A 25,279-nucleotide genomic window follows, 5' to 3' on the forward strand; every position below is an offset into this window, starting at 1 on the left:
GCATAGTGGGGAAAGGGAACCAGAAACCTGGAGGATGCTGGGCAGCTTGGGTAAGGAAGGAACTGAAGTCAAATGACCCTTCCAGACTTAGATCAGCCTTTCCACAGTTTCTATAGAGGCATCTGCCCCAATTTCAGCTGAAGACTCAGGGGCCCCAGGGACTGGAAGAATCACAGTGCCTCCTTGGAAGAAGAAGAGGTAGCGACTTGCCCAACCCCAACCCCAGAGCGGGTAAGGTGGCCTCCGGTGACAGGCTGGCATGCTCCCCCGAAGCAGGATGCATGGACTCCGAATGATGCTGAGAATCATTTAATCTGAGGAGGGCGCTGTTCTATAGAAGTTGCCCTTTGCCTGTGGTCCCTAGATTAGTGTTCTGCTTGGATTGCATGCTGGTTTTAGAGTCAGATGTAGAATTGAACCTTGTGCGCCTTCATCCGTGCACGCAAACGTGGATGGGCAAGGGCCTAGAGATCAGGCTGAAAATATTTTAACACATCCCTGTCACAAGCATTTTCTTACATGTTCACTGTATCTTCTTCAGTCTTCCCATCACATCTTCAGTTTGGCATCCTGCCTGAAGTGGAGATTTGTGGGTGACAGATGGTGGGGAGTCATGAGAAAACAAATTTATGATGGTGTTCACTACCATTTAGGTACCTGCTGTCACCAACTCCTGAGTTCACTCTTGCAGCATTTCTACTTCTTTTGATCTTTTCTTTTGGTAAGGGCTCATTAGTATCTTGGGGGTGTGGATTTGGTGGTAGATCAGGTCAGAGGAAGAGGAAAGGCAGGTTGAAATTAGGGAGAAGAATCCAGATCAGTTTATGGTAAGAGGTCAAGCTGACTGGTGTAAAGCTCTGGGAATGTTTATTACATAACTCTCTGAGACCCCTGATATTTGAGAACTGCTTTACAGCCTGGACCAGTGTTGTGATGGAGGGAAAGGATTATGGAGCTTGCCCTTTCTCTTCTGGTAACTTGCTTCTCTTTGTGTTCTCTCCATCAAACCACATTTAAAAAAATCAGTTTATTAGCCAAACTAAGCATGGCTTTAGAGATAGTGGACTTGGGATTGAAGAAAAAGAAAGGGGTCTGGAGCCACAGAAAGCAGTGAATATGGCCCTCACTTGCTTTGATGCCCTATGGTTAATCCCAAGCCAGAGTTGGGAGTAGGCTTCCTACTGAAGCCTGTTTCAGGGCTGACATCTGCTTCATGACTGGACTAGGAGGTCTGGTTTGATCTAGGACACCTCATTAACCATCTCCTGAGCTTTCTGCTCCCATCCCCCAAAAGGAGTTTGACTCCAGACCAACCCAAATCACTGTTCCTAGGCCAGCTTCAGTATCTTCAGGTACCTGAAGCACTGATGCTATTTAGCTGTGACTCCATTAGAAGGTTAGGAACCTTTTCTTTCTGAGGACAATTTGTGGATGCACCCTTGGAAATTGTCATCAGCAAGCAGCAAGGGCTGTGTGGTGAGTGCACATACAGGTTAAGAGCACTGACTCTGGAGCCAGACTGTTTAGTTCATATCCTGGCTTTGCCATTTGTAGCTGTGTAACCTTTAAAAATTACATAGCTCTCTGTGCCTCAGCTTTTTCTTCAATCAAATGGTTTGGTAAGTATATCTCATAGGGCTGTTGTGAGGATTAAATAAATTAATACACAAATGCATTTAGAACAGTACCTGACCCTCAATATGTATTTGTTGTTATAATGCTAGTCAGATCTCAGCACTAATTTCTGCTTCATGATGGAACCTGGAGTCTGTGGAGGACCTGTACTGGTTCGGGCTGCTATTCTGATGTTAGAGAGATGAAGTACAGCTTTTTGAACAATTTAAAGTGATGTTAAGCCCTGGCTGGTGTGGCTCAGTTTGTTGAGCATTGTCCCATGCACCAAGAGGTTGCTGTTTCAATTCCTGGTCAGGGCTGACATTTAAAAAAAGGCTCAGTTACCAAAGCCAGATTACTGGTCAGGACACATGCCCAGGTTTCAGGCTCAATCTCCAGTAGTGGGCATGCAGGAGGCAGCTGATCAGTGTTTCTCTCAAATCAATAAAAACATTTAAATAAATAAAATTGCCATTTAAATAAATCAAAATGCCAATGATTTCCTGCTGAAGCTTTGATTCTGTAGAATTATCTTCTTTGCGGTTGAGTGATGATAATACTAATAGTGTTTATCAAGCACATTTTATGTGCCTGGCACTGTTGTGAGTGCTTTAAATGTATTAAGTAATTTTTATAATAACTGTATGAAATAGATACTGCTATTATCCCCATTTTACAGATGAGTAAATAGAGATGCAGAGTGGTTAAGTAATTTGCTCAAGGTTACTGAGCTCATACGTGGCAGATCTGGGATTTGATCCCAGGAAATCTGGCTTTGGCAACTGAGACTTTTTTTTTGGATTTAGTATAAAGTTAACTTTTAAATATAACTAGTGGTAATTTGTATCTCTTTGTTTACCATAATGGTTAGATGTATACTCACATTGCAGTAAAATTTTTTGGTTATTTAAAAAAAGTTTTAGGAGCTGAGCTCTTCATCACAGCTCTCTCCTTCCTCTCAGAAGTAATAACTGGTGCTGAGACCTTGGTGACAGAGCCCTCTGTGCCATGTTAGCCAAATCTGGACTCTCTCTTCATGATTCAACTTGGCCTTTGGAAAACCTTGGGCCTGGGTTGGATGAGCAGACTGACATTAGGATCCACTATAAGCATGGCTTAAAGGAATGTGTGTATGTGTGTATGTGTGTTTGTATATTAATGTACATGTAAATATAAGGCTCATTTCTGACTTTGATTACTGACATGAGCAGTTGAAGTAGCCATAGTGTTAAATTCATGGACAGTCTGGATGCATCTTTCTTTTAAAAATAGCAAGTAGCAAACTACACAGAAAAAAAAAACCATGGCATTTTAAACAGTTCCCTCCCACCCTCCAGCTTAAGAGGAAAATGGAAAACAAATGTGCTTCTGCTAAGGCTTGTTTTACTGAGGAGGACCCTGGCTCAGTGCTCAGTCTTTTTACCTTTAGCCAGGTAGAAGGCCTCTGTGCAGCCTTGAGGCACAGGTGTGCCCAAGGTTTGATAGACTGGCTTTCCTTTGCCCTGTGTTTAAAACTCACTCTTCTCCTTCTGAGTCATGTCCTGTCTAATTAAGTCACCCTCAGGGCCCATCTTTTTCTTCAGTAAATGACTTTCCACCCTGCCATCAGAGTAGGCACGCGCCTGGTGTCTAACCAGATTTCAGGGAATTGGGGGTTTAGGAATTAGGGCTTTCCCTGGGAATTCCTACCCAGCCCTGTGATGAAATTTCTATTTGTCGTGGCACACGTGATTTGTCAGCCTCTGCTCCCTTCCTCCATTAACTTAGGAGCCATGTATCAGGATAGTGTACTTTATCTTGTGTTGCAGGCAGCATGCTGAAACGTGTTATCGCCATCGAGTACATCTTAGTGTTTTGGTAGATAGAAATCCTCAGACTTGGATTCAGGTCACATTTTAGCAAATGATTAAACTGCAGGGTGAAGTCGGATGGATTTTTGAGTTGATTCTCCCCTTTACTGTTTTCTTTTAGATGTCTAAATCAGTTTCTTCTCATAACACCCCTTATTCATGTATTATCTTTGAATATAACACTTTTACATCCTTAACACCTCATTTTGAGTGCCAAGGACCTCTAGGTAAACCAGGCCTTCATTTCTTACCTGGATTCAGTCTCTTAACAGCGCTCTGACCTTACCTCATTCTAGCTCCTGGGCATCTGCAAGTGTTGGTCCTGCTGCCGGGGATACATTCCTCCTCCTCCCTTTCCTTTTTGTCCTTCACATCTTAGTTTAAATGTCACTTCCTTTGGGACCTCACTCCCTCTTAGTGCCCTTCTTCTGTGCTTCTAATACATATCCTGTATTGCAGTTGCCTGTTTACTTGTCTGACTCTTACAAGACTGTAAGTGCCCTGAGAAGAGGGGCTGTATCTTATTATTGTATTCTCTTGTTTAGGATAGTGCAGGGTGCAGAGTAGGTGCTTTATAATGCTGTGGTACATGCAGAATGAATGAAACGTGATGGGTAGTCTCTCCCAACTCTAGTCTATCTTCTCTGCTGAAATTATTTTCCTATGAAAACACACATGATCTCTCTTTCCTTAGAAATGCCATGGGTTCCCCCATTTTAGGATAAAGTCCATACTCTTTGGCTAGACATGCGAAAAGGTTCCCTACACTCTGGCCCAAACCCAAACCTCTAGCCTGAGTTGCTGCCGCTCCACTTCATCTGTCCTGTTCTTCATTGCTCCTAAATTTCTTGCCTCGCCTGAACCTGTTGTGGCTGGCCATCCATTTACTTTATTCTTTGCTTGTGCACTGTACTCTCTCCATAATACTCACCATGTGGCTGAAACTCTGCTCATCCCCTAAGACCAGCTCCTCTGTCACCACCAATGAGAAGACTTTCCTGCTTTCCTTTCCCCCTCTTGGCCCCCACAGCCCTGTGTTTGAACTTCTTTTCTGGCACTTACCTTGTATGGTGAGTTCTCTGTTTACTCGTTCATCTCTTTCACTGAGCTGACCCCCTGTAGAGGAGTGACTCTCCCTGATCACAGGGTAGGGGTGGTCAGATGGGGGAGACTGGGAGGGTGGGGGTATGTGGAGAATTGGGAGTGGGTGAGCAGTGTGATAGAGTCTGATTTTGGAGCTAGGCAGACCTGGTTTAAATCCAGACTCTGCCACTTATCAGCTGTGGGACTTTGGGCAAGTTGCTTAGCCAGTAGAATCCTTGGTCTTGTACCTTATAATGTGAGAATGGCATTATCTTTCATGCAGGAATATTGAGCATTAGAGGTAATGAGTTTACATCATATAGCACAGTGCCTGGCATATGAAAGATACTCAGTAAATTTTGTTGAATGAACAAATTCCATTTTGAAAAACTAAATGTATAAGGAAGGCTTTGTTTTATTCAAGCTAGAATAAGTCTTTTGCTTTCTGCCAGGTAGCCAGGAACGTTTTTGAGGTGGGAGTAAAATTGAGTCTTCTTTCTTGTGATGAAGCAATAAAGAAGGTGAGGTTGGGGACATTGTCAGTGAGTAGACTGTGCAAAAAAAGATTGTTAATGCTTCTCCACATGCTTGTGTTGTAATGACTCCTTTGACAAGTCATGACATGCATTTGAGATTGGTGGTGACTTTGGTGGATACAGGCGGGGGCAGGTAGATGGTGGATTTGTAATATAGTTAAGGCTGTGGATGACTGGATGGTGTGTTTGAGGATCCACGTCCCCTGATGTTATTTTTTTTCTCCTGGTGTTTTGTGAATTGAAGTGTTGGGTGAAGCTGGTGAACACATCTAGGTGTTGAGGAAGCCAGACTTTTTGGGCCTAGTTTTCGTAGGGCTTTGATGATCTTGTGCCACAGAACCGGCTTAACTCAGATACTCCTCAGGAATGGGGCTGGTAGCTGAGAGAGTTGCTGTCCTTTCTTTGCCTTTTTATTTTTATTTATTTTTTATTTTTTTATTTTTTTATTTTTTATTTTTTTAAAATATATCTTTATTGATTTCAGAGAGAGGAAAGGAGAGGGAGAGAGAGAGATAGAAACATCAATGATGAGAGAGTCATTGGAGATTGAGCCCGCAACCCGGGCATGTGCCCTGACTGGGAATCGAACCCCGATTGCCTGGATCCTAGGTTGATGCTCAACCGCTGAGCCACTCCCGGCCGGGCTGCCTTTTTATTTTTAGTGTAGTTGATGCGGGGTAGTTCTTAGGACACCAGTTCCTAGCAGACACCAAAGGAAGTTGTTTCCAGAAGTCTAGACCTCTTAATTGTATAATGCCAGGTGGTACCCCAGTGGGAGTTTATAATCAGATGAGGAAGATATGTCTGAATCCTCAGGAGGGCAGCCTTCTTGTCTGGTCCTTAAACCCCTGCCCCAGTCAGGTACCTCTCCTGGTGCCCTCAAAGCACACACTGTACTCTAATACAAGTGACTATTACTCTGTCTCCCCCCAACTAGGGACCCAGTCTTCTATCTCTTAAGCTGCTGAGGGCAACGGTCTTTTACTGAAGGCACTTAGGCCCTACATAGTCGGTGTTGAGCTCTCCTGGCTACTGTGACCCCACCCAGTCCTTCCTCAGGGAGACTGGAGCAAATAGGATCTATCTGGCAAAACCTTCTGAATGTGTAGGAAGGAAAGTCCTGCATAAACAAAAGTGATAGTATTAATAGCATTACTAATTATTTTTTAGGGTTGAGTTAATGTGGTTAAATGATCTTTCAGGTGTTTGGCTTCCGCCTCTCCCCTTTCAGCCTTTTTATTTCCCCAAGCCAGCAGGACAGGGTTAAAAGAGGAGGTGAAACACCACATATTTTTTTGCTGAATTAGCATCTTATAAAAGGTCTTTGGCTGCTGGCATCCTCTTTGTTATTCATTAAGCTTCTTTTAGTGCTCCTGTAACCTCCTTGCTTTTCTTGTTGTATCACTAGTCCTATCTAGGTGTGCTCCAAGCTCACATCCAGGACTTGCTGCAACCTTGTTAATGCCTAGATAATCACAAGGATGAAACCAATAGCTAAGGGGAGTGAAGGATTTTTCCCTGGGCGTTACTCCTTGTCTCTTGGTTTGGGGGTGTACATTGCAGCGTGGCATGCCTTCACTGATGGCATCTTGGCAGGAGTGATAAGCTACATTGTATGTTAAGCAGATTTGAGAGGAGACTGGGTGAACCAGCAGGACTGGCCATGAGTAGAAGAGTGGGACCTCTTCTTTGTTAGTTACTATCTCAGAAGTGTCAGCTGTACTCTCAGTGGCATGTGGAATCCATAAAGGACATGACAGAATTATCATGGCTTTTCTGTGGCTCCCTAGAGAAGACAGCTTTCCATGCTTTGACTGGAATTAGAAACAGAAGGTTCTTTCCCAGTCTGTGGTCTTGAGCAAGTTACTTGTCCTCTCTGTCACTTCAAAATGGGAGAACTCCACCTGTTCTGTGGGCCTCATTAGGCTACAAGGATTCAAGGACATATCATGGAAGGGAAAGCTCTTCCAGAACAGTAAAGGCAAGTGCAGATGGAGGGCTTTTGACTCTTTGTCTAGGAATTGTATGTTTTTATCATAAACATAAGTCCTTGTATAAAATACCAACCATACAGAAAAATACACAAAATAAAAAGTAAAAAGACACCACCCCCCCATGCCCCTTTCTAAACCCTTTCCCCCCCAAATAGGGAACTATCTAACGGTTTTAACAACTGTTAACTATTTATCATGTATCTTTCTAATCATTTTGTGTCCTTCTAGACATTTCTAATAAGGTATTACTTATAAAATAAAACTCACCCTGGCTGGTGTTGCTCAGTGTTAGAGTGTTGGCCCACAAACCGAAGGGTCGTGGGTTTGATTCCCGGTCAAGGGTAGGTACCTGGATTGTGGGTTTGCTCCCCGTCTGGACTGGGGGCGCGTGCAGGAGGCAACCAGTCGATGTGTCTCTCTCGACATCAGTGTTTCTCTCCCCCTCCCTCTCTCTCTTCCACTGTCTCTGAAAAGCAATGGAAAAATATCCTCAGGTGAGGATTAACAACAAATAATAATAATAATAATAAAATAAACAGAACTCATTAACAATACATACTATTCTTCAATTTGCTCTATTCACCTAACAAGTTACCCAGGGTCGAGTAGTCCCTGTTGGAACCTTTGATGAGCCTGGTTGTAGCCTCCTTCCCAGCTTGGGGGTTCCCCTGGGGCTCCCTCCTTGGGAGGGCGGAGAGGCTTTACTACAGGTTCCAGCCAGAGTGGCCCCCTGGCTATCTCGAAGGGATTGATTTTTATTCTGAGCTGAAATTGTACGGCAGGAGTGCCCTGGAGTGGGAGTCAGGATGGATATAAGCCTGATGTGGGCATCAACACTCCATCTTACGCCCGTTTTCCCCCTTCAGTCCTCTATCGATAATCTTTGGCTGGGAGGAAAGTAAAATGACCTGATTTTTCAACCTCTGTTTTAGTAAAGAGAAAGTACCTGGTTTCAACTTTGTATTAGCCAGGTCACTTGCTGCTCTACCTTTTGAAAACAAACCAGACCCAGCTGGTGTTTTTTATTATTCTTATTATTGTGGGTGAGGATTCTGAAGGTGGCCTGTTCATGGCCATGCTTGCTTTTTTGTTGTTGTTAATCCTCATCCGAGGATATTGTCCTTTTGATTTTTAAAAAAAATATATCTTTATTGATTTCAGAGAGAGGAAGGGGGAGAGAGAGAGAAAGAGAGAGAGAAAGAAACAACAATGATGAGAGAGCCGTCATTGATTGGCTGGCTCCTGCACACCCCCGACTGGGGATCAGGATTGAGCCTGCAACCCCGGCATGTGCTCTGACCAGGAATCGAGCCTGCTACCCTGCAGTTCACCGGCCAAGCTCTCACCATTGAGCAGCACTGGCCAGAGAGCTTGGCTGTGCTTCGTTATCAGTCCAGGAAGAGGTCAGAGGCCACAGGAAGAATTCCTTCTCTTCTAGATGGTTATCTCACCCTCCACAGTCAGGCCTTGGCCTTTTGAGCTCTGGGCTGTTATCACAGCAATATGGGGAACCCACTGAGTAGGCAACTGGAAGCCTATTGGAGGCTTTTTCCTACCTGTGTTAATCATTAACCTTGGCTTGGGAGAAGGGCCAGGCCCATATGTGGGGCCAGGGTGGTCACTGTTCTCCCCTTTCTACCCCAGGTCATCTCATCATCTGCAAGGCTATCCAGGCAGAAGGGAGAATCCCTCCCTGTTTTTTCCCCTGACAGCGTGTTGCCTTTCTCTTTTAAGCATGAGCAGTATTTGCTAATATATTTGCTGAAGCTTTCCTATCCTACTGCCCCAGGATAGGAAAGCTTCTTGTGGGGTCTCTGGGGTTCCACTGTTGTGGCTGCATTTGCCTTGAGATCTGTAATCCAGGGCATGTCACTTTCCTTAGGGTGGTCCTGGAGGCTTTGGGAAAGTGTTTTCTGCTGTTTCCTGGGCTTGCTGTGATGGGAATGCTGGCCTTTCTGGTCATTGCTCATTCTGAGGGCTGGACTAGTCCCTGTTGGAGTCTGGGGAGCCTGGCTATAGTGTAGCCTTTATCCTTGCTCTGTGGGTTTCTCTGGGGCCAGCTTCCTGGGAAGAGCCACTCCCCTGGCCCTTTCAGAAACTCAGAGGTACCAGTGTGCTGCCCCTTCCCTTGATTGGCCCAGTGCTGGGCTGGGTCACACACTGCCCCATTGTACTGTGCCTTCGATGCAGCTCTTGTTGCAGTGTTTGATCCCAGGGCCAGTTCTCTCCCAGCTCCTTTCCTCAGAGCCTGTGGGAGATGGTGGGTGGACTCTGCTAGCACAGGCGTGGGATGGGTGGCAGCTGCATCTGTGGGTGGCTTTGTTTTTACAACCCAGCTTTCAGGGCTCTGGTGTAGCCTGGCATTAGTGTTCGGGGAATAGGCGAGAAAGGAGCTGCCCCCCACTGGTAGCAGCTACCTTTCCACAACAGCTGAACTCCCTGTTGATCAACCAACCAGAGAGCCTTGTTACATGGGGTCAGTGAGCTGGACTCACTGGGTGGCAGGGGAGTGCTATACCTTGCCTGGCATGATTTCTGGGTGGGAGAAATTCCCTGAGTGTTGGTACTGAGTCCAGAGGCGCCTTCCCTGTCAGGAGACTGCAGTGTCTACCCTGGGCATCTGCAGCTTGGCATTCCTTCTGTTCTCTCTTTGCAGCTCCGGAGTTGGGAGTTGGGCTGCTCACAAACCAAGCTGTCTGTTTATATGGAGTGCCTGGAGGGTGTCTGCCATGAGTCTTTCGCTAACTGTGCTAACCAGGAGAGCTGGCTGGCTGGGGAGAAGACACTAACCCTGTGAGTCTGACCTGGGCCAGCTAACCTACCCTGGGAATGCCACCAGCAGTGCCTGTGTCCTCTCTCCCTCCCGCAGTCTGGCTACCTTCTGCCCCTAGCTTACTTCATGCCATCTCCTCTGCTCTCTGGTCCTTATTACTGGCTTCCCTCCATCTTCCCAGTCTCCTTGCTTTGGGTGGGGATGTGCCCCCTTCATGGCCAGGAGAGGAGGGTTTCCTAGGCATGGACACCTGCCCATCTGCCAGCCTGCTGTGGGACTTGGCCTCCCCTTAGTCTGTACCATGCCTCCCAGATCTTTCTTAAAAACAGAATTGGGTCAGTTTCTGTTTAATATGCCTTTAGCACCATGGAGTTTGAGAATGTCCCTCAGTTAGCATGCTGTTTCTTTTCCTGCCTCAAAGACAGATGGAGATTTTCTTTTAGACAGAGTAGTATCCTCCCTTTTTCAAGAGGGAAGATTGAATGGTGTCTCCGTTATTCTTACCCCAGGATAATAATTTCGGGTTAGCTGCAAAGTTCTCCTTGGGGTTGGGGAGGTTGAGGAAAACCTTGGATTAGTTGTGGGAAATTCCCTGGGCAGAAGAGTGAATCTACTTTAACTGAAAGCTGGAGCCCAGAACCAGGTACCCATCTGAGATGTAACTCCCATTGGTGACTGTCACTCTGGGAGGTGGAGTGGGTGGAGTTTGGCCCCCCACTGCCTTCCAGGGCTGGAACTTTATTTAGGTGGACTTTAGCCGAGAAGAGCTGAGAAGGGCGCCATAGCCCAAGGGAGCAGGACTTGCTTTCGATTCCACAGTGGGCCTAGGAGAGGCTGTGGCCTCAGATTGGGAGGCTGGTGCTCGGCCTGCCATGGAGAAGCTCCTGCCACACTCCCTTCTCCCTCTAGGCTTGGAAAGGAGAAGGGAGTTCTGGAGATAACAGGAAGGCTGATTGCTTGGAGCTCCCTGGTGTTGTGCACAGGTAACTCTTCAGACAAACTCTGTCTCCAGCCTCTGGAGGCTGTGCAGTATGGGGTAGGCTGGAGAGGGAAATGAGGCCCTCAAATTATTCTTTACCCTTGGGCTGAGAGGGAAAAGGCAGTGAGTGGGCGGTCCACTGGCATGGGGTGGGAGTGTGTAAATGTGAGAACTGGTAGATGCTACTGAGACATTTAGAGACCCTGAGTTAGAAAGCTGGAGAGGTTTGTGGCTTGGCTCTGCCAGGAAAGCCAAAGGAGACTGGAGGAGAGGCTTAGTTCAGGACCACCCCTCACTTTGCTCTTCCAACTTAGGAGAGGGCATGGGGACTACTGCCAAGTGCTGCTTATGATCTTGGGGATTTTTTGCCCTCTCTTTATGAGGGGAGGGTTTGGTTTGCTTGGATCAGCATCAGTAGTTGTCAACCCCTTTGTTCCTGTCTAGTGTTTGCTTGGATGAGGTCAGGTGATAGACTTGAGTTATTTGCTCAGGTGGGGAGCCAGGTGAGCACTCGAGGTCACCAGCTTTAGTTCTGAGTCCTCAGGATTACTCTGTGGCAGAATACTACCCACCCATTTTGGCTATTAAAAACCTGTCAGTCTGTTCTGCTTAGAGCAGGCATAAAGCCAGGGCAGGGCCGCAGGCAGCTTGTCCCAAGAGGGAGAGATTGTACTTGCCCAGAGGGGTGGCAGGCATGGCTGTCAGAGGGGCAGCAGGGCTGGTCTGGGCACAGACTGGCATCTTCCAGCCTAGTCACCAGCCCAGAGAAGAGCCTTCCCAGGCCCCACCCCATGAGCTGCTGGCTGCTTGCCTGCCACGCGCCCAGGATTGCTGAGGGCTTTGCTCATGTATCTCAGGAACAGCTGCATGCCGGAAACTGGGGGCTGGTGGCACTCAGGAGGGGCACCCACCCGGGGGTCAGTGTGGGGAAGGCTGAGCCCCAAGAGTTCTGGTAGGATCTGCTCACTGTGCTGGAGGACTATTTTGCTGTTCACTGACAGTCCAGGTGGAGAGGGGCCATATTAATGGTAGTGGGGACCCCTGCCCAGTCACCTGGTTACAGGGCTGGTTTGTGTGTCTCTGCCTCAGCTGGAGTCATAGCCTGGATTTTAGGGGCTTGTGGTGCAGCTTCCACCAGGCTTGTAGAGTTCAGACTCTACATACAACTGAGGACAGTTAGCTTTTATTTTATTTATTTAAATCCTCACTCAAGGATATTTTTTCCATTGATTGTCTAGAGAGAGTAGGAGGGAGGGAGAGAGAGAGAAACATCCACTTGTCACCTCGCGCACGAACCCTTACCACTGGGGCTGAGGATCGAACCTGCAGCCTTTCAGAGCATGGGCCGACACTCTAACCACTGAGCAGCACTGGCCAGGGCAGAACAGTTAGCTTTTAGCTGAGGACAGTTCCCACAGAGGTAGCGCTAGTTCCTGTGTCATCAGACATGCATGTTTTAGCAGTTGAGTAGGAGCTTTAGGAAGGGCTTGTATTTATTTCTCTTATTTATATCTTGCCAGGTTCCAAGGGAATTATGGCAGTACACAGCACAGCTGGCATATTCTGAAGGGCTGGTTTTCCTTTCATTTTAATAACAGCAGTGATTCCTGACTTCCATTTGACTTTTCTTGGGTGGGTTATGAAGAAGAGCCCTAATGATTTTGGTGGTGATGTGTGGGCTCTTCATAATTGAGAACGTTGGGTTCATTGACCCCTCAAAGTGTCCCACTTGCTTGATTCAGTGACATCTGTGAGCAGAAAGGTGTATCATTGGTTCGTAAGTAGTCTGAGCCCAGATAAACTGTTGGGGCTGTAATTTCCTGAAGAGAGCATGGGTGATGTGGAGAGCGGGGGTGGCAGTCCATCTTTCTAGGGCAGGGCAGCTGAACCTGGCAGTAAAGTTGTAGGGCAGAACTTGGAAGCTGGAGAAGACATCTGATGGGGGAAGGCAGAAGTTTGAAAAGCCAAATAGCCACACCCATTTTGGATTTAATCCATTCTCCCTCTGCTGGGCCAGTGTTGAAGGGGTGGCCTTTCTGAGCCCTGAGAGGGGTGCTTGGACCTCCTTTCCTCTCCTGTGTCTTTGACTTTGCTCTGGTCCTTGGGGAATCCCATAGAAAGGATGGCAAAAGGAAGTGAGCGGGTGTCCTTGGCTCTTGAACGTGAACTTGCTGTTGCCTCCTGTGGGTGTCTGCTGGGAGTAGGAGTAAGGATAGTGGTTTGGAGAAAATCAGGATTCTGAAAAGTTTTCTCTCTATCCTGCTCCATCTCCAGCAGCAGTGATCCCTGACCACAGTGGAAGCCCCTGGTCACATTCCCATACTTCATATCCACAAAAAAGGAGCAGATATGAGTTCCATCTCCTGGTTAGAGTGACGCTTGGCAAATTTTTTGTCCTTTGATTAAAGGGTACTGCTCACCCAACTTCTGACACACATTTCTCCTTATATCTGTCTCTGTCTACACTCGCTGCTCAGCTGTTCAGGGTCACAGTGTAGGTTCACTGTGCGTGAGAGTCCCATTTCTAATGAAAGCAGACTTTGTTCTCTGGAGGCAGCTAATCATGCCCCATGGGCTGTAATCAGGGAGAAGGTATTTAATACAGGGCAGGCGGCAACAGGCGGCCTGCACCGACTGGCAGATTGCAACATGGCAATTAGGAAGCTATCACCACCCCCCCTCCACCCCAGCAGATATAGGGTTGAGTCTCTCCTCCTGATTTTGAGTAAGCGAAGAATGAATACTATGCAGAAGAGGAAGGAGGGGGCGGGTTGGTGGGGGGCAGCGAGGGGTGAAGAGAGCTGCCTTTTCTTCTCACCTAACCTCCCTGAGATGGGGAGGGTTTACTGCTGCTCTGGGTGTCTCCCTCTACAGTGCCTGCAGGTCCAGCCCAAGGAGCCTCAGACCAAACTGGGTCAGCCAGAGGTTTTATTGTACGCCTCAGCCTTTCTTTCAGAGCACAGCTGTACTTGCAGTAAAACCCAGCATGTGATCTGGTAGCTCCACATCCTTAGTCATCTGCCCCATTCCTTGAAGCTCCAGTAGTTTGGAGTGAGATTCTTCCCTGGCAATTTCTAGACCTCCCAGAGGACCATTTTCCAGAGCTGGGCACCAGGAGGCCCTAAAGGCTTGCTTGCTTGCTCATCATGGCCCATGGCCCATTCTGAACTGCCAGCTGCTTTCCCTGGAGGCCTCCTTTTCTCCATGCAGGGTTGGAGTCTTCCTTGGGCTGAAACACTACAAGGCCACCTGGGAACCTCTTGGTGGAGATGTGGCCAGTGGAGGCTGTACCTGGTAGCTGGACTTCCTGGAGGGTCTGCTCTGCTGCTTTTCAGCTTGCCTTTCTTCCCCCAGCCTCTGGGCCTGGTGTCCAGCTGCTTCCTGTTCTGTTCTCCACTCTACCTGGCATTGTTTTCCCCCTGGGCCTGTCCTTCCCTGGAGCGCTTCTAGTCAAGGACAGCGGCCTGCCAGGCCCACTGTGTTCCTGTTCAGTGCTGGCATTGTGGGCCCCTATAGGCTGTATCTGGGGCACTTAGCAGATCTCAGGAGTTGGAGCAAGGCTCTGACATGCACTGGTATTTATGGACAGAGAGCAGGTAGTGGCACAGACTTTCCCTTGTGGACTTGTGCTGGGGACACTACAGGCTCCCTGGTGGGCTGTCCCCTTAGTGGGCATGGCCTTCTGCTTCCCTAGTTGAGAGTGGTTCCCCTCCCTGTGACATGCGTGAAAAGAGTAGGCTCTGGCTGGGAGAGAGAACCATTCCATCTCCCCACCATTTACCCCAGAGAGTCCGTGTCTGCATTTACTCCCCATCTCACTGCCACCCACATCCACGCTGTCTGCCCCCTCAGCACACCAGACTATCTGGCTGTGGAAGGCCTGGGAATATGTGCTCTGGGGCTGGGGAGTGGGGACTTGAGGTCAGGACAAGGCAGGATAGCTGTAGGATCTGTGGCAATTAGAGTGAGAGCTGTGGAGCGTGGAGTGAGGCCACTCTCCTTACAGGTAGAATTACCAGATACCTGAGCAGTCAGTGTCCTCCCTGTCCACTGCCCATACACATGTCCTGGAGCCTAGAGGACAGTGTGGGCATTGGCAGGAATAGGGTAGGGAAGAAAAGAAGCAGCTGAAAACAGAGGAGGGTACACAAAGGGGCCTGCAGGGACAAAGGGGCTACCCAGCTGACTGGGGATCACATGAGAGCAGGGGCCTGGATTCTCTATAGAGAAGGGGAGAAGGCAAAGGCCAGCACAGGAGCCTCCCCTGGCTTTTATAGAATCTCTTTGGCCACATGTAATGCTTACTTCTGTGTCTCTGGCTCTACCCACTTTTCCAACTCAAATACACCCCTCTACTTATACACCCTGTGTATCAGAACCCAGGTACCCAGGCTGGTTTGGGCTTTCTGGGCCTCTTCCCCAGGCCATAAAAGTGCTCACCCTGGAGCCCTCTGAAGGGGTAGCCCTGGGGAACCTGTAGGGGTGACTTGTTTGCTCCCCACACCCTAGGAATGTACTGTCCTTTCAGGCCCGCCCGGATTCCTGTGCAGAGAGTCAGCTTGACACAGCATGCTGCTTATGCCCTGTGGGGACACGTTCTGCTTCACCATCAAAGGGGTGGAGGTTGGCGGCTCGTGCCTGCTGTCACACCCCAGCTCCTCCAGAACCCCAAGCCAGAGACCAGGCTGTTCAGACAGAAGAGGGAGGCCACTCCTGCTTCCCCACCCTCCCTACACCCTCACCGTTCTTTCTGCCTCAGGCCCTGTTGAAATGTGACAGGAGTCATGGCCAGGGCATGTCCCAACAGCAGGAACACACGCTTTAGCCCACAAGGCTTCCTTCAGCCCCCAGCTCTGTTTAGGTGGAAGGCAGCAGGAAGGTTGTTTATGCCCAGGAGGCCACCTAAGGTTACTGCCTCCATTGGTCCCTGTGGTGGCTGCTGCCCCCCTGCTGCGGTCTAGTTTATTACAGGTGGGGGCAGAGCTCTGAACCCTGAGAACCTGGAGGGAACCACATAGGTTACGCAGTCCAGCCCCCTAGGGCAGATGAGAAAGGCTTCCCTAGTGAGCAAGAGCCACACAGGGTGTCAGAAGCATCACTGAGTCTGAAACTCCCATGTCTCAGCTCCCTGGGCTTGGGTTTTCTACACCAGGGTTTCTCAACCGTGGCACTGTCAACGCTGTGCTGATAATTCTTTCTTGAGGGGGCGTCCTGTGCATCGCAGGATGTTTAGCAGCAGCCCTGGCCTCTACCCACTAGATGCCAATAGCACCCACTCCTATTGTGATAACCAGATATGTCTTCAGACATTTGCCAGATAGATATCTGAGAAGGGAGAGAGGGGGGACCAAAGTCACCCTGTTTGAGAATCATCATTGCTCTAAACTGCTGCCTTTTTAGATTTTCTCTCCTATACCTACCCCTCCTCATCACAAAGTCTGTTTACCACCATTGTATACAGAGGTAGTCTTTGGGCTCCTGGAAACTGCTAGGAGCTTTCTTTCTAGCATCTTCTTGCATCTTTTCTAGGCTTTTTCCTGGTATTCTCTTGTGTAACCCATGTTCTCCAAACCTCTTACTAGTTTCCAGACTCTGAGAGGCCTGGGAGATGAATAGGACAGATGTGGGGTAGGATAGGGACAAGACAGGACCAGACCTGTTTCAGAATTGGGCATGTGGGTAAGCTGAGACCATGAACACATACACAGACACATGTGACATTATTCATGGAAAAGGCAGGAGCTCAGTGCTTCTAGTCCTCTCACACCTCCACCGCTTCCCCCTCTAACCCCCTGTCCCATGGTTTTGTGGCTGACTCTCCCTGGGGGAGGGGGGGGCCTTCCAGGTCCTAGACTGGGCAGGGTGGCCTGTGGCACTGACAGACAGGTGGCTGACACCTGGTTTCCCCTTTCTTCCCTTCTCTGGTTTCAGGAGCTTTTGGCTAGAGGAAGTGGAGGGGCCGTGGGATGCGGAGAGCCGAGGGCTAACTCCTGGACAGCGGAACAGAGTGAGCTGCTGACAAACAGACGGTATGTCCCTGTGAGGCCTGCACCCCCCATGTGACTCTCTTCTGGAGAGGCTGGCTGGTGAGGGGGCCAGCAGGTGGCCCCTCTTGTTGGGGGGCTGGTGAAAGGAGAGTGGTGGAGGCCAGTGGGGCTTGGCCTTCAGGGCTCTCTCAAGCTCAGAGACCCCCACTGAGGAGCCTGGGTTGGGCGATTATCCTCAAACCCTTACTTTACAGTTACAGTTATATATATATATTTACATATATATATATATATATAAATTTAAATATCTTTATTGATTTCAGAGAGAGGAAAGAAGAGGGAGAGAGAGAGAGAGAGAGAGATAGAAACATCAGTGATGAGAGAGTCATTGATCGGCTGCCTAGCCCACAACCCGGGCATGTGCCCTGACCGGGAATCGAACCCTGATCGCCTGGATCCTAGGTCGACACTTAACCGCTGAGCCACGCCCAACCGGGCCAGTTATATATATATATATATATATATATTTTTTTTTTTTAAATATATCTTTATTGATTTCAGAGAGAGGAGAGGAGAGGGAGAGAGAGAGATAGAAACATCAATGATGAGAGAGTCATTCATCGGCTGCCTAGCCCACAACCCGGGCATGTGCCCTGACCGGGAATCGAACCCTGATCGCCTGGATCCTAGGTCAACGCTCAACCGCTGAGCCACGCCCAACCGGGCCAGTTATATTTTTTAAGCTAACATTTAATGACCATTTCCTAAGTGTCAGGTACTATTCTTAGTGCTTTATATAATCTTCACAATAACCCTAGGAAATTGGTGTTACTCTCACCCCAATTTAGAGTCGAGGAAGCTGATGTATAGAGAGCAGTTTTCCCTTCCAGGTCTCCTTCTGAGCCCCCAAAGGAGACTAGTAGGCTGCCTTCAGACTCTCTACTCACTCCTTGGGCAGAGCATACTCTTTCTAGTGCCCAGGCCCTAGGTCCTGCCTTTTCCACCTCTGTGTTCCTATTGGACCCATGCCCCCCTTCAGCACTTTCCTGACTCCTTGGGCACTGACACTCCAGAATCCAGCCCTTCTAGTGACCCCAGCAATGCCCAAGCCTGCCTGCCTGCCTGGTGGCTCCTACATATGTCCCCTTTTACCATCCTTTTCCCTCAGTCCAGAGGCCACTTTCTCTCCTTTCTGAGTCTCCTCCTTCCTTGCTTCTCCTCAGCAGGTCGAGGAGCCCTCACCTCCCAGAATGACCAGTGCAGCCCCTGCTAAGAAACCCTACCGTAAGGCACCACCTGAGCATCGGGAGTTGCGGCTGGAAGTTCCTGGATCTCAGCTTGAGCAGGAGGTCAGCAAGACTGGTACCCCCACCCTGGCTGGCAGAGGCAGGCCTCTGAGGCTGGGTGTCTGATTGACTTCACCCGCCCGAGTTGGGTGAGAGTATGGCATTGCTGGTGGGGACAGTGTAGGCTCATAGAAACCAGCCAGGAGCACATGTCCACATGTCAGGGAGCCCCAGAGTCTTGGTAGCTCTGTAGAAATGGCCCCACACATGCAGTTGTTCATTCTGCAAGAGGGAACCCACCAGACCGGGAGGTCGTAACCTGCTGGAGGCTGGGGCTCTGTCCTCCACTAATGGAGAGAGTTGTTTAATCTGCGGCCCCTCTGGGGGCTGTGGGGAGGCGGTGCTCCAGCTACTTCCACCAGACCAGCTGTTCCTCACTATCCCCAGAAGTCCGGCCCTTCCTCCAGCTTTGCTTTGTTTGGCTGACATTTGTGAAATCCATTAGTTATTGTCCCTCGTTAAGCTCACTAACAGCAGGAAACGAATGCTGCGGTGGTTTATTCTCCTTGCTGCTGGGTTTCCCCCTGTGGCAGTGCATGGAGCGCATTACAGAATTTGAGAGAGCGTCAGCAAATGCTGAGCATCAGGGTACCATGGCCACTTCAGTCAGATTCAGGGCAGAGATGCCATGACTTGCCCATTTCAGCTCGGAGAGCAGTAAATAAAAAGTCCAGGTATTGTGCTAGGTGCCCTAATTTTGTAGATGAGGATACTAGGGCTCAGTCAGGTTAATATAACCACTGTGTGGTAGAAACGGATCAAATCCAAGTGCCAGTGGCTCCAGAGTCCATAGTCTGGGTCACCCACCACATTTTCCTAACCCTGACTGGTTTTTGAAGCAGTCAGTTCAGTTTGGAGTGACATTTCCCTCTAGCCATAGCACGTGGCTGCTCTGATTTGTGTCTGGCTGAGCCCTGACTCTTGGGCCATGACCAATGTAGGGACTTGGGGAGGCTGGGGTAGGAGGTTAAAAGCAAAACCAGACATTTCACTCCTCAGTCAGGATTACCCCAGCGGTTCTCCTTGGTCCACACACTTGTTCCTCCCAAACCTCTGTAAGGGCCTGATTCTGCCTGATGGTCAGAGCTCGGGGCCCTACTATATCAGCCTGATTTCTTTACTTCCCTGGAAGGCCTCTGCCTTGCCTGCAGGCTTCATAGGATCCCAGTGAATGGCTGAGAGAGGCTCTCTTTATCCCTGGGAGAGGTAGCATGGGTACCAGGACTTACTTGCAATTGGCTCTAGGCCTTTGAGCTGTTGTAAGGGTGAGGGTTGAGAGGGGTTCTTGAATCTTCTAGTTGGCATGGGAAGAGTGATCTAGGCTTTCCTGGGAGTTACTGGATTGTCTCCATCTCTATAGGGCGCTTACTGCAGCCCACTTCTGCTGAGAGAGTCTTTGGGCTTCAGAAATGGCTCTTTCCAGGGCTTTTTGGAGGGTGGGCCAAGCAGGAAGCCAGTAGTCTAGATCTGAGCCTCAAGCTTCTGTTCTTTTGTGCCCAGGAGTCCCTGACTGACGCCGAGAGGATGAAGTGAGTATCTGCTGCCCAAGAGCCTGCCCTGCTTCAACTCTGTCCCTCTTAGCTCCAGGCAAGGCTCTTGGTATAGTTGGGCTTTTCCTTGGATTAGGTAGAGGTAAATGTTCAGTTGGGGTGGGGTGTTTTAGCGATTCTGGGAGGAGGCTTGATGTGGATATTCCTTTGGAAAAAAAGGTTTGTTCCATGGGCTGTAAGAGAGCCTAGAATCAAGGAGGGGATGGCTCTGAGGGCCTGCTCTTGCCAGCAAACCCTTCCCAGCTCCTGGCTCTCCTGTGCCAGCTGCCTCCCAGGAGCCCTTTCTGTTAGCCACGTGAGGCCTCTGGAGAGGAGGGCAGTGCTGGGCTGGATTTCTAGGAGATTAATAATGGAGCAGGCCGATTGTGCAGTGGGGAAACTGAAGCTGGGGGCTTGGTGGCCAGCTGGCTTGGGCTGTAACCAGAGACAGACTGAGAATTGTACCCCCGCCCAATTCTGTCTTCTCATTCTTTTCCAGTGGGGGAGGGGTGGACTACCATCTACTATCCCTTCTACCCCCCTCCCCCCCAAGCCAGGCTATGGTCTCAGGGCCAGCAGGGCTGAGTCTTAAGGAGTCCCCTGCCCCTAGTTGCCTGTCTTCATGTCATCCCTACTCCGTCCTTCCTGACCAGCCTGGGGCTCCAGGGCTGGCCCTTCTCTCTTTGATGCCTCTCTGCCCTTGACCCCTCCTCTGCCAGGCTGTTGCAGCAGGAGAATGAGGAGCTTCGCAGGCGCCTAGCCTTGGCCACCAGGCGCACTGAGGCCCTGGAGCGTGAGCTGGAAATTGGGCAGGACTGCCTAGAGCTGGAGCTGGGCCAGAGCCGCGAGGAGCTAGACAAATTTAAGGACAAGTTCCGCAGGTATGGGAATGAGGGACTGGGACACACATGCACGCGTCTCCCCATTCATTGGGGGTTAGCTGGAAGAGGTCTCAGAGGTCATCTGATTCTGCTGAGAAAACTGAAGTTCAGGGAGGAGAACGACTTTCCCAGCATCCCTTTTGGAGACGCTGAGCAGGGCCTGAAGAACAGGACCTTGACCCAGCAGTCTGCCTTGTATTCTACAGGCTGCAGAACAGCTACACAGCTTCCCAGAGGACCAACCAGGAGCTGGAGGACAAGCTGCAGACGCTGGTAATCTGTCTGGGAGGGCAGTTTGGCTGGCACTGTGCTCACAGCTTAGCAGGGGGCTAGGACTTGCCAAGGGAATGCCATTCTGCCCTGGGGCTTGGGGAGGGGGGAGAGGGTAGTGGGGGGAGGGGACTGCAGTGTGCTGTGCAAGTCAGGACTGTCTTAATGCTCACACTGTTTCTCTTCTCTCCTCGTCTTCCCCTCATGCTGCCACCGTTGCTGCTGCACTCTCCTCTCAGGCCTCTCTTAGCCACAGCTGGATTTTTGCAGTTGCGTCTGAGTTTGTGTGTTTTCTCCCTTGCCCTGGCCTCCTCCTCAGTTGAGATCTGGACTTGCTGGGGCCCTAGTCATTTCCCTCTGCCCACTCCTGTCCTCTTCCTTATGTGAGGCCTGTTCAGTAGTCAGTGCCTCCTTCCTGGGGGACAGCTGGGAGCCTGCTCTTGGCCCAAGCAGAGGTACTGATTGATGTCACCACTGAACACTCACAGCTTCTCGGCTGCAGTGGCAGCAAGCCCAAGCCATTTGGGGGAAGTGGGCTGTAGATCCAGCCTATGAGCTGAAGATCAGAGGCTGCTTTTGAGCCTGCACTCCCTCCCAGCTCAACTGGATAATCTCACAGGCTCCCCCAGCTGCCACCTAGCCTCCTCCCTCCTCCTCCCTCCTAGCCTGGTCCTGGAAACAGCTACATACATAGGCTTCAGTGCTTGGGTTTGCGCAGTATCACCTCTTGGGTACCAGCCCCTTGCCTGGTGTGTAGAGTTCCCTCAAGGGATGGGCAGCCTCTTATACTGCTGGGCCCAGGTGACAGCAGGTCGTGCTCAGAAAACCCCCGCTCCACAGTCAGCCTGGAGAACAGGAGAGTGTCTGGTCTCCTTTTGTCTGTCCATCATCTGTCTATTCCATGTGCCTTGGCTGCCCTAGCACTTGTGGCTTCCTGTGTCTCTGGGCTGGGAGGAGGGGAGGGGGAGGAAGAGCTGGCCGGCACGTGGGCTGGGTTCACCAAGTCTTGTGCTTCAGATCAAGAAGGCTGAGATGGATAGGAAGACACTGGACTGGGAGATTGTAGAGCTGACCAACAAGCTGCTGGATGCCAAGAACACCATCAATAAGCTGGAGGAGCTCAATGTATGTGTACTTCCGGGGCCTTCCTCACCTGTGGCTGGCTTTGTCCTGACCCAGCCCTTGGGCAGGGCTGGACTCTGAACCATGTCTGTATGTGCAGGAGCGGTACCGGCTGGACTGCAACCTGGCTGTGCAGCTCCTTAAGTGCAACAAATCCCACTTCCGTAACCACAAATTTGCTGATGTGAGTACAAAACCCACCCCAATGCCAGTCCAGCCTTTTTAGGATGCCTCTAACTCCAGTTTCTACACCTCTCTCCATCCTCCTGCCTTTAACTACCCCTTACTGCTTTGCCTTCCCTTGGCCTCCATGTTTCCTCTCAAGCCAGTCAACTCTGTCACTGGTTTGTGTCCTGTATGCTGTCAAGGGCTCATCACTAGGGCTGAGGGCTGGCCCTGTTGTTGTTTTTGGGAGAGACGGGGGGGGGGGGGGGATACGACCCAATTTCAGGATCCCCTGCAGGAAGGAAGGGGTGGCCAGAGCTATCAGCCATAAGAATATTTCAGCCATAAAAATATTTCAAGAGTATTAGGCCCAACTGATACCCTTACTCCAAGGGGCAAACTCTAGACCCAAGATCCACAGGCCCAAGGTTGATGGGGCCTAAAGAAGGAGTGGGAACATTCCCAAGGCTGCTGGTTAGTACAGAGCCTCAAACTTATGTCTGGTTTGGGCAGATGACACTGCTAAGATCAAAGAGAGAGAGGTTTGAGAGCATGTGGAACTCAGCACCGCTTCTGGGTTCAGATCTTCCTGGTGTTAAAGGCTTCAAGCTATTTTGTCCCTACTGAGCCTCAATTTATCTGTGAAATGAGGACATACCTGGGCATGCTATAAGCACAGGAGACAGCAAAGTGCCAACCACACAGTGGTACTTGCATGTGGTAACCATGACTTTTGCCATGAGTCAGCCTATCTGAGGTTGGGATCATTCATGTCTCTTTTCCCTTTTCCTGCTCTTTTACTCCAGCTGCCCTGTGAGCTACAGGACATGGTTCGGAAACATCTGCACAGTGGTCAAGAGGCTGCCAGCCCAGACCCTGCCCCCAGCCTGGCACCAGGGACTGTCGTACCCACCTCAGTCATTGCCCGGGTGTTGGAGAAGCCAGAGTCTCTACTGCTCAATTCAGCCCAGTCAGGCAGTGCTGGGCGCCCCTTGGCTGAGGATGTCTTTGTACATGTAGACATGAGTGGGGGTGCCCCAGGTGACCTAGCCAGTCCCCCAGTCCCTGGCAGCCCCATTCCCCAACCCAATGGGGAGTGCCACTCTTTGAGCACTGCTGGGGGCTCCCCAGATGAGGAGGTATCTCTGCCCGCCTTTGAGAAGCTGAGCCCCTACCCCACCCCATCTCCACCACACCCTCTGTATCCTGGCCGAAAGGTAATAGAGTTCTCTGAGGATAAGGTGCGAATCCCCCGCAATAGCCCCCTGCCCAACTGCACTTATGCTACCCGCCAGGCCATTTCCCTGAGCCTGGTGGAGGAGGGGAGTGAGCGGGCCCGTCCTAGCCCAGTGCCCAGCAGCCCTGCCTCAGCCCAGGCCTCACCCCATCACCAGCCCAGCCCAGCCCCAACACTCAGCACCGCAGCCAGCTCTGCCAGCTCTGAGGAGGACCTGCTGGCCAGCTGGCAGCGGGCATTTGTGGACCGCACTCCACCACCGGCCGCTGTGGCCCAGCGAACAGCCTTTGGACATGATGCACTCCCTGAGCTGCAGCGCCATTTTGCTCTCAGCCCCACTGACAGAGATGAGGAGGTTCAGGCCCCTTCTTCCCCACCCAGTGAGAGTGGGCTTTTGCTGCCAAGAGAACCTGACTCTGACCTTCCCAGGGAGGAAGAAGAGGAAGAGCTGAACCTGCCCATCAGCCCCGAAGAAGAACAACAGAGCCTGCTGCCCAGTGATAGTGGCACAGAGAAGGGGCCTGGTATTTCCCACACTGAGGGCAGGACCTGGGCACTTCCCAGCTCCAGCCGCCCTCAGCGCAGCCCCAAGAGGATGGGGGTGCACCACCTGCACCGCAAGGACAGCTTGACCCAGGCCCAGGAGCAGGGCAACCTGCTCAACTAGGGCCCCTGCTTGCCTTCCTGCCACTGCTACACTGGGACTGCAAGGAAACCCGATCCTTGCAGCTCACTGTCCCCTACCGAGCCCAAGCCCTTGAACTTGCGTCCCTCTAGGCCTGCACAGCTCTGTTCCCTGTGCGGGGAGGGTCAGGCAGTGGGCCACACCAGGCCTTTCAGCCACATTGGCTGACTGGCACCAGCTTGCCTCATGGTTTCCCCCTTTTCTTCTTGAAATATTTATTCTCCAAAGGTAACATGCAGCCAGGGCTCAAGACCTTTCTTCAGATCAGTCCAGCCCAAATCGGGCTGTTCTGGGAAGCTGAGCACATCAGTGTCCAGCTTTTCACATCAGTGTTCACCCTCCACCTTCCTTTCAGAGCCATGAGGTGTTTGCTTTGTTTTGTTTTTTGATGGGAGGGTATCATTGGGATTATTAATCTCTAATTTCTATTTTCTACTAACCTTTCTATTTTCCACCTGTTTCCCTCTCTCCCCAAATCCTCTGCACAAGCTGTTGCCTTCACAGGGCCTGGCACAGCATGCCCTTGGGTGAGGGAGAAGGCTGACTCAGGGCTCTCAGCAGTTTCCTTCCTCCCTCTGGAAGGGAGTAGAGGGTGGGACTCAGGGGCCTCAAGCTGGGCTCTAGGTGAGGCCTGGCCCCCCTCCCAATCTTGGCTCTAGACTGTTACTCCCAGCTTTGGGAAATTTTCACATCAATGACTATTTTAAAATAAAACTATTTTACTGTTATGGACTAATTTGTCTATTAATGACCATTCTGCTCCCCGTTCTTGAGTATTCCCAGTCCCTGTGATGTCCTACTCTTTGCTAGTGATTCTCCCTTGCTCCACTCTGCCTGGCCTTCCCTGCGCTCAGAGCATCAGGCAGTGGGAGAGGATGCACCTTAAGGGAACTTGATGGGGCCCCCGAGTCTCCCCTTGAGGTAGAGTCCAGCCCAGCTCTGGAGGTAAGCTGTGTACCTTAGTTATATCCTTATAGGGCCTGTGTAAGGTGTCACCTCAGGATGGTAGGTCCTAGAAGCTGGAGGCCTGAGCCAGAGGGGTTTGATACATTTGGGGCCAGAGGACGCTTTGGCTGTGGGATGGCACTGCCCCCTAGTGGTGCTTAGTGGTACCTCCGTTTTCTCCCCTACTGCCAGACCCCAGTGACCACAGCCACACGCCAGGTTGTAAAGTTCATAAAATCTCTTCCGAGCCAGCGGGCTGCAGCCAGAGCTGCCAGCAGGTGCA

The 25,279-nt window shown here is 50.4% G+C and overlaps 1 protein-coding gene across 4 annotated transcripts; it reads left to right on the forward strand.

The window, feature by feature from the left end:
• On the forward strand, positions 1–24,783 carry TJAP1 (tight junction associated protein 1). Of its 4 annotated transcripts, none has more exons than XM_016212826.2 (11): positions 1–231; positions 9,734–9,870; positions 16,761–16,858; positions 18,040–18,165; positions 19,663–19,691; positions 20,411–20,572; positions 20,779–20,845; positions 21,082–21,111; positions 21,860–21,967; positions 22,065–22,148; positions 22,936–24,783. In XM_016212826.2, exons 4-11 carry the CDS (start codon positions 18,067–18,069, stop codon positions 24,031–24,033), a joined length of 1,677 nt encoding a protein of 558 aa, XP_016068312.1. In that variant the 5' UTR covers positions 1–231; positions 9,734–9,870; positions 16,761–16,858; positions 18,040–18,066; the 3' UTR covers positions 24,034–24,783. The 4 variants fall into 4 exon arrangements, with proteins under 4 accessions (XP_016068312.1, XP_016068314.1, XP_016068315.1 ...); XM_016212828.2 differs by having other exon boundaries at positions 18,043–18,165; XM_016212829.2 differs by lacking the exon at positions 21,082–21,111.
• Positions 24,784–25,279: the final 496 nt, after the last annotated feature.

Source organism: Miniopterus natalensis, chromosome 5 (genome assembly GCF_054644295.1).
Source record: "Miniopterus natalensis isolate mMinNat1 chromosome 5, mMinNat1.hap1, whole genome shotgun sequence".
Classification (NCBI taxonomy): domain Eukaryota; kingdom Metazoa; phylum Chordata; class Mammalia; order Chiroptera; family Miniopteridae; genus Miniopterus; species Miniopterus natalensis.

Coding starts and splice junctions, on each gene's coding strand:
- TJAP1 (XM_016212826.2), top strand. CDS start 18,067: ATGACCAGTGCAGCCCCTGCTAAGAAACCCTACCGTAAGGCACCACCT. Junction 21,968..22,064: donor ATAAGCTGGAGGAGCTCAAT/GTATGTGTACTT, acceptor CTGTATGTGCAG/GAGCGGTACCGGCTGGACTG. Junction 22,149..22,935: donor GTAACCACAAATTTGCTGAT/GTGAGTACAAAA, acceptor CTTTTACTCCAG/CTGCCCTGTGAGCTACAGGA.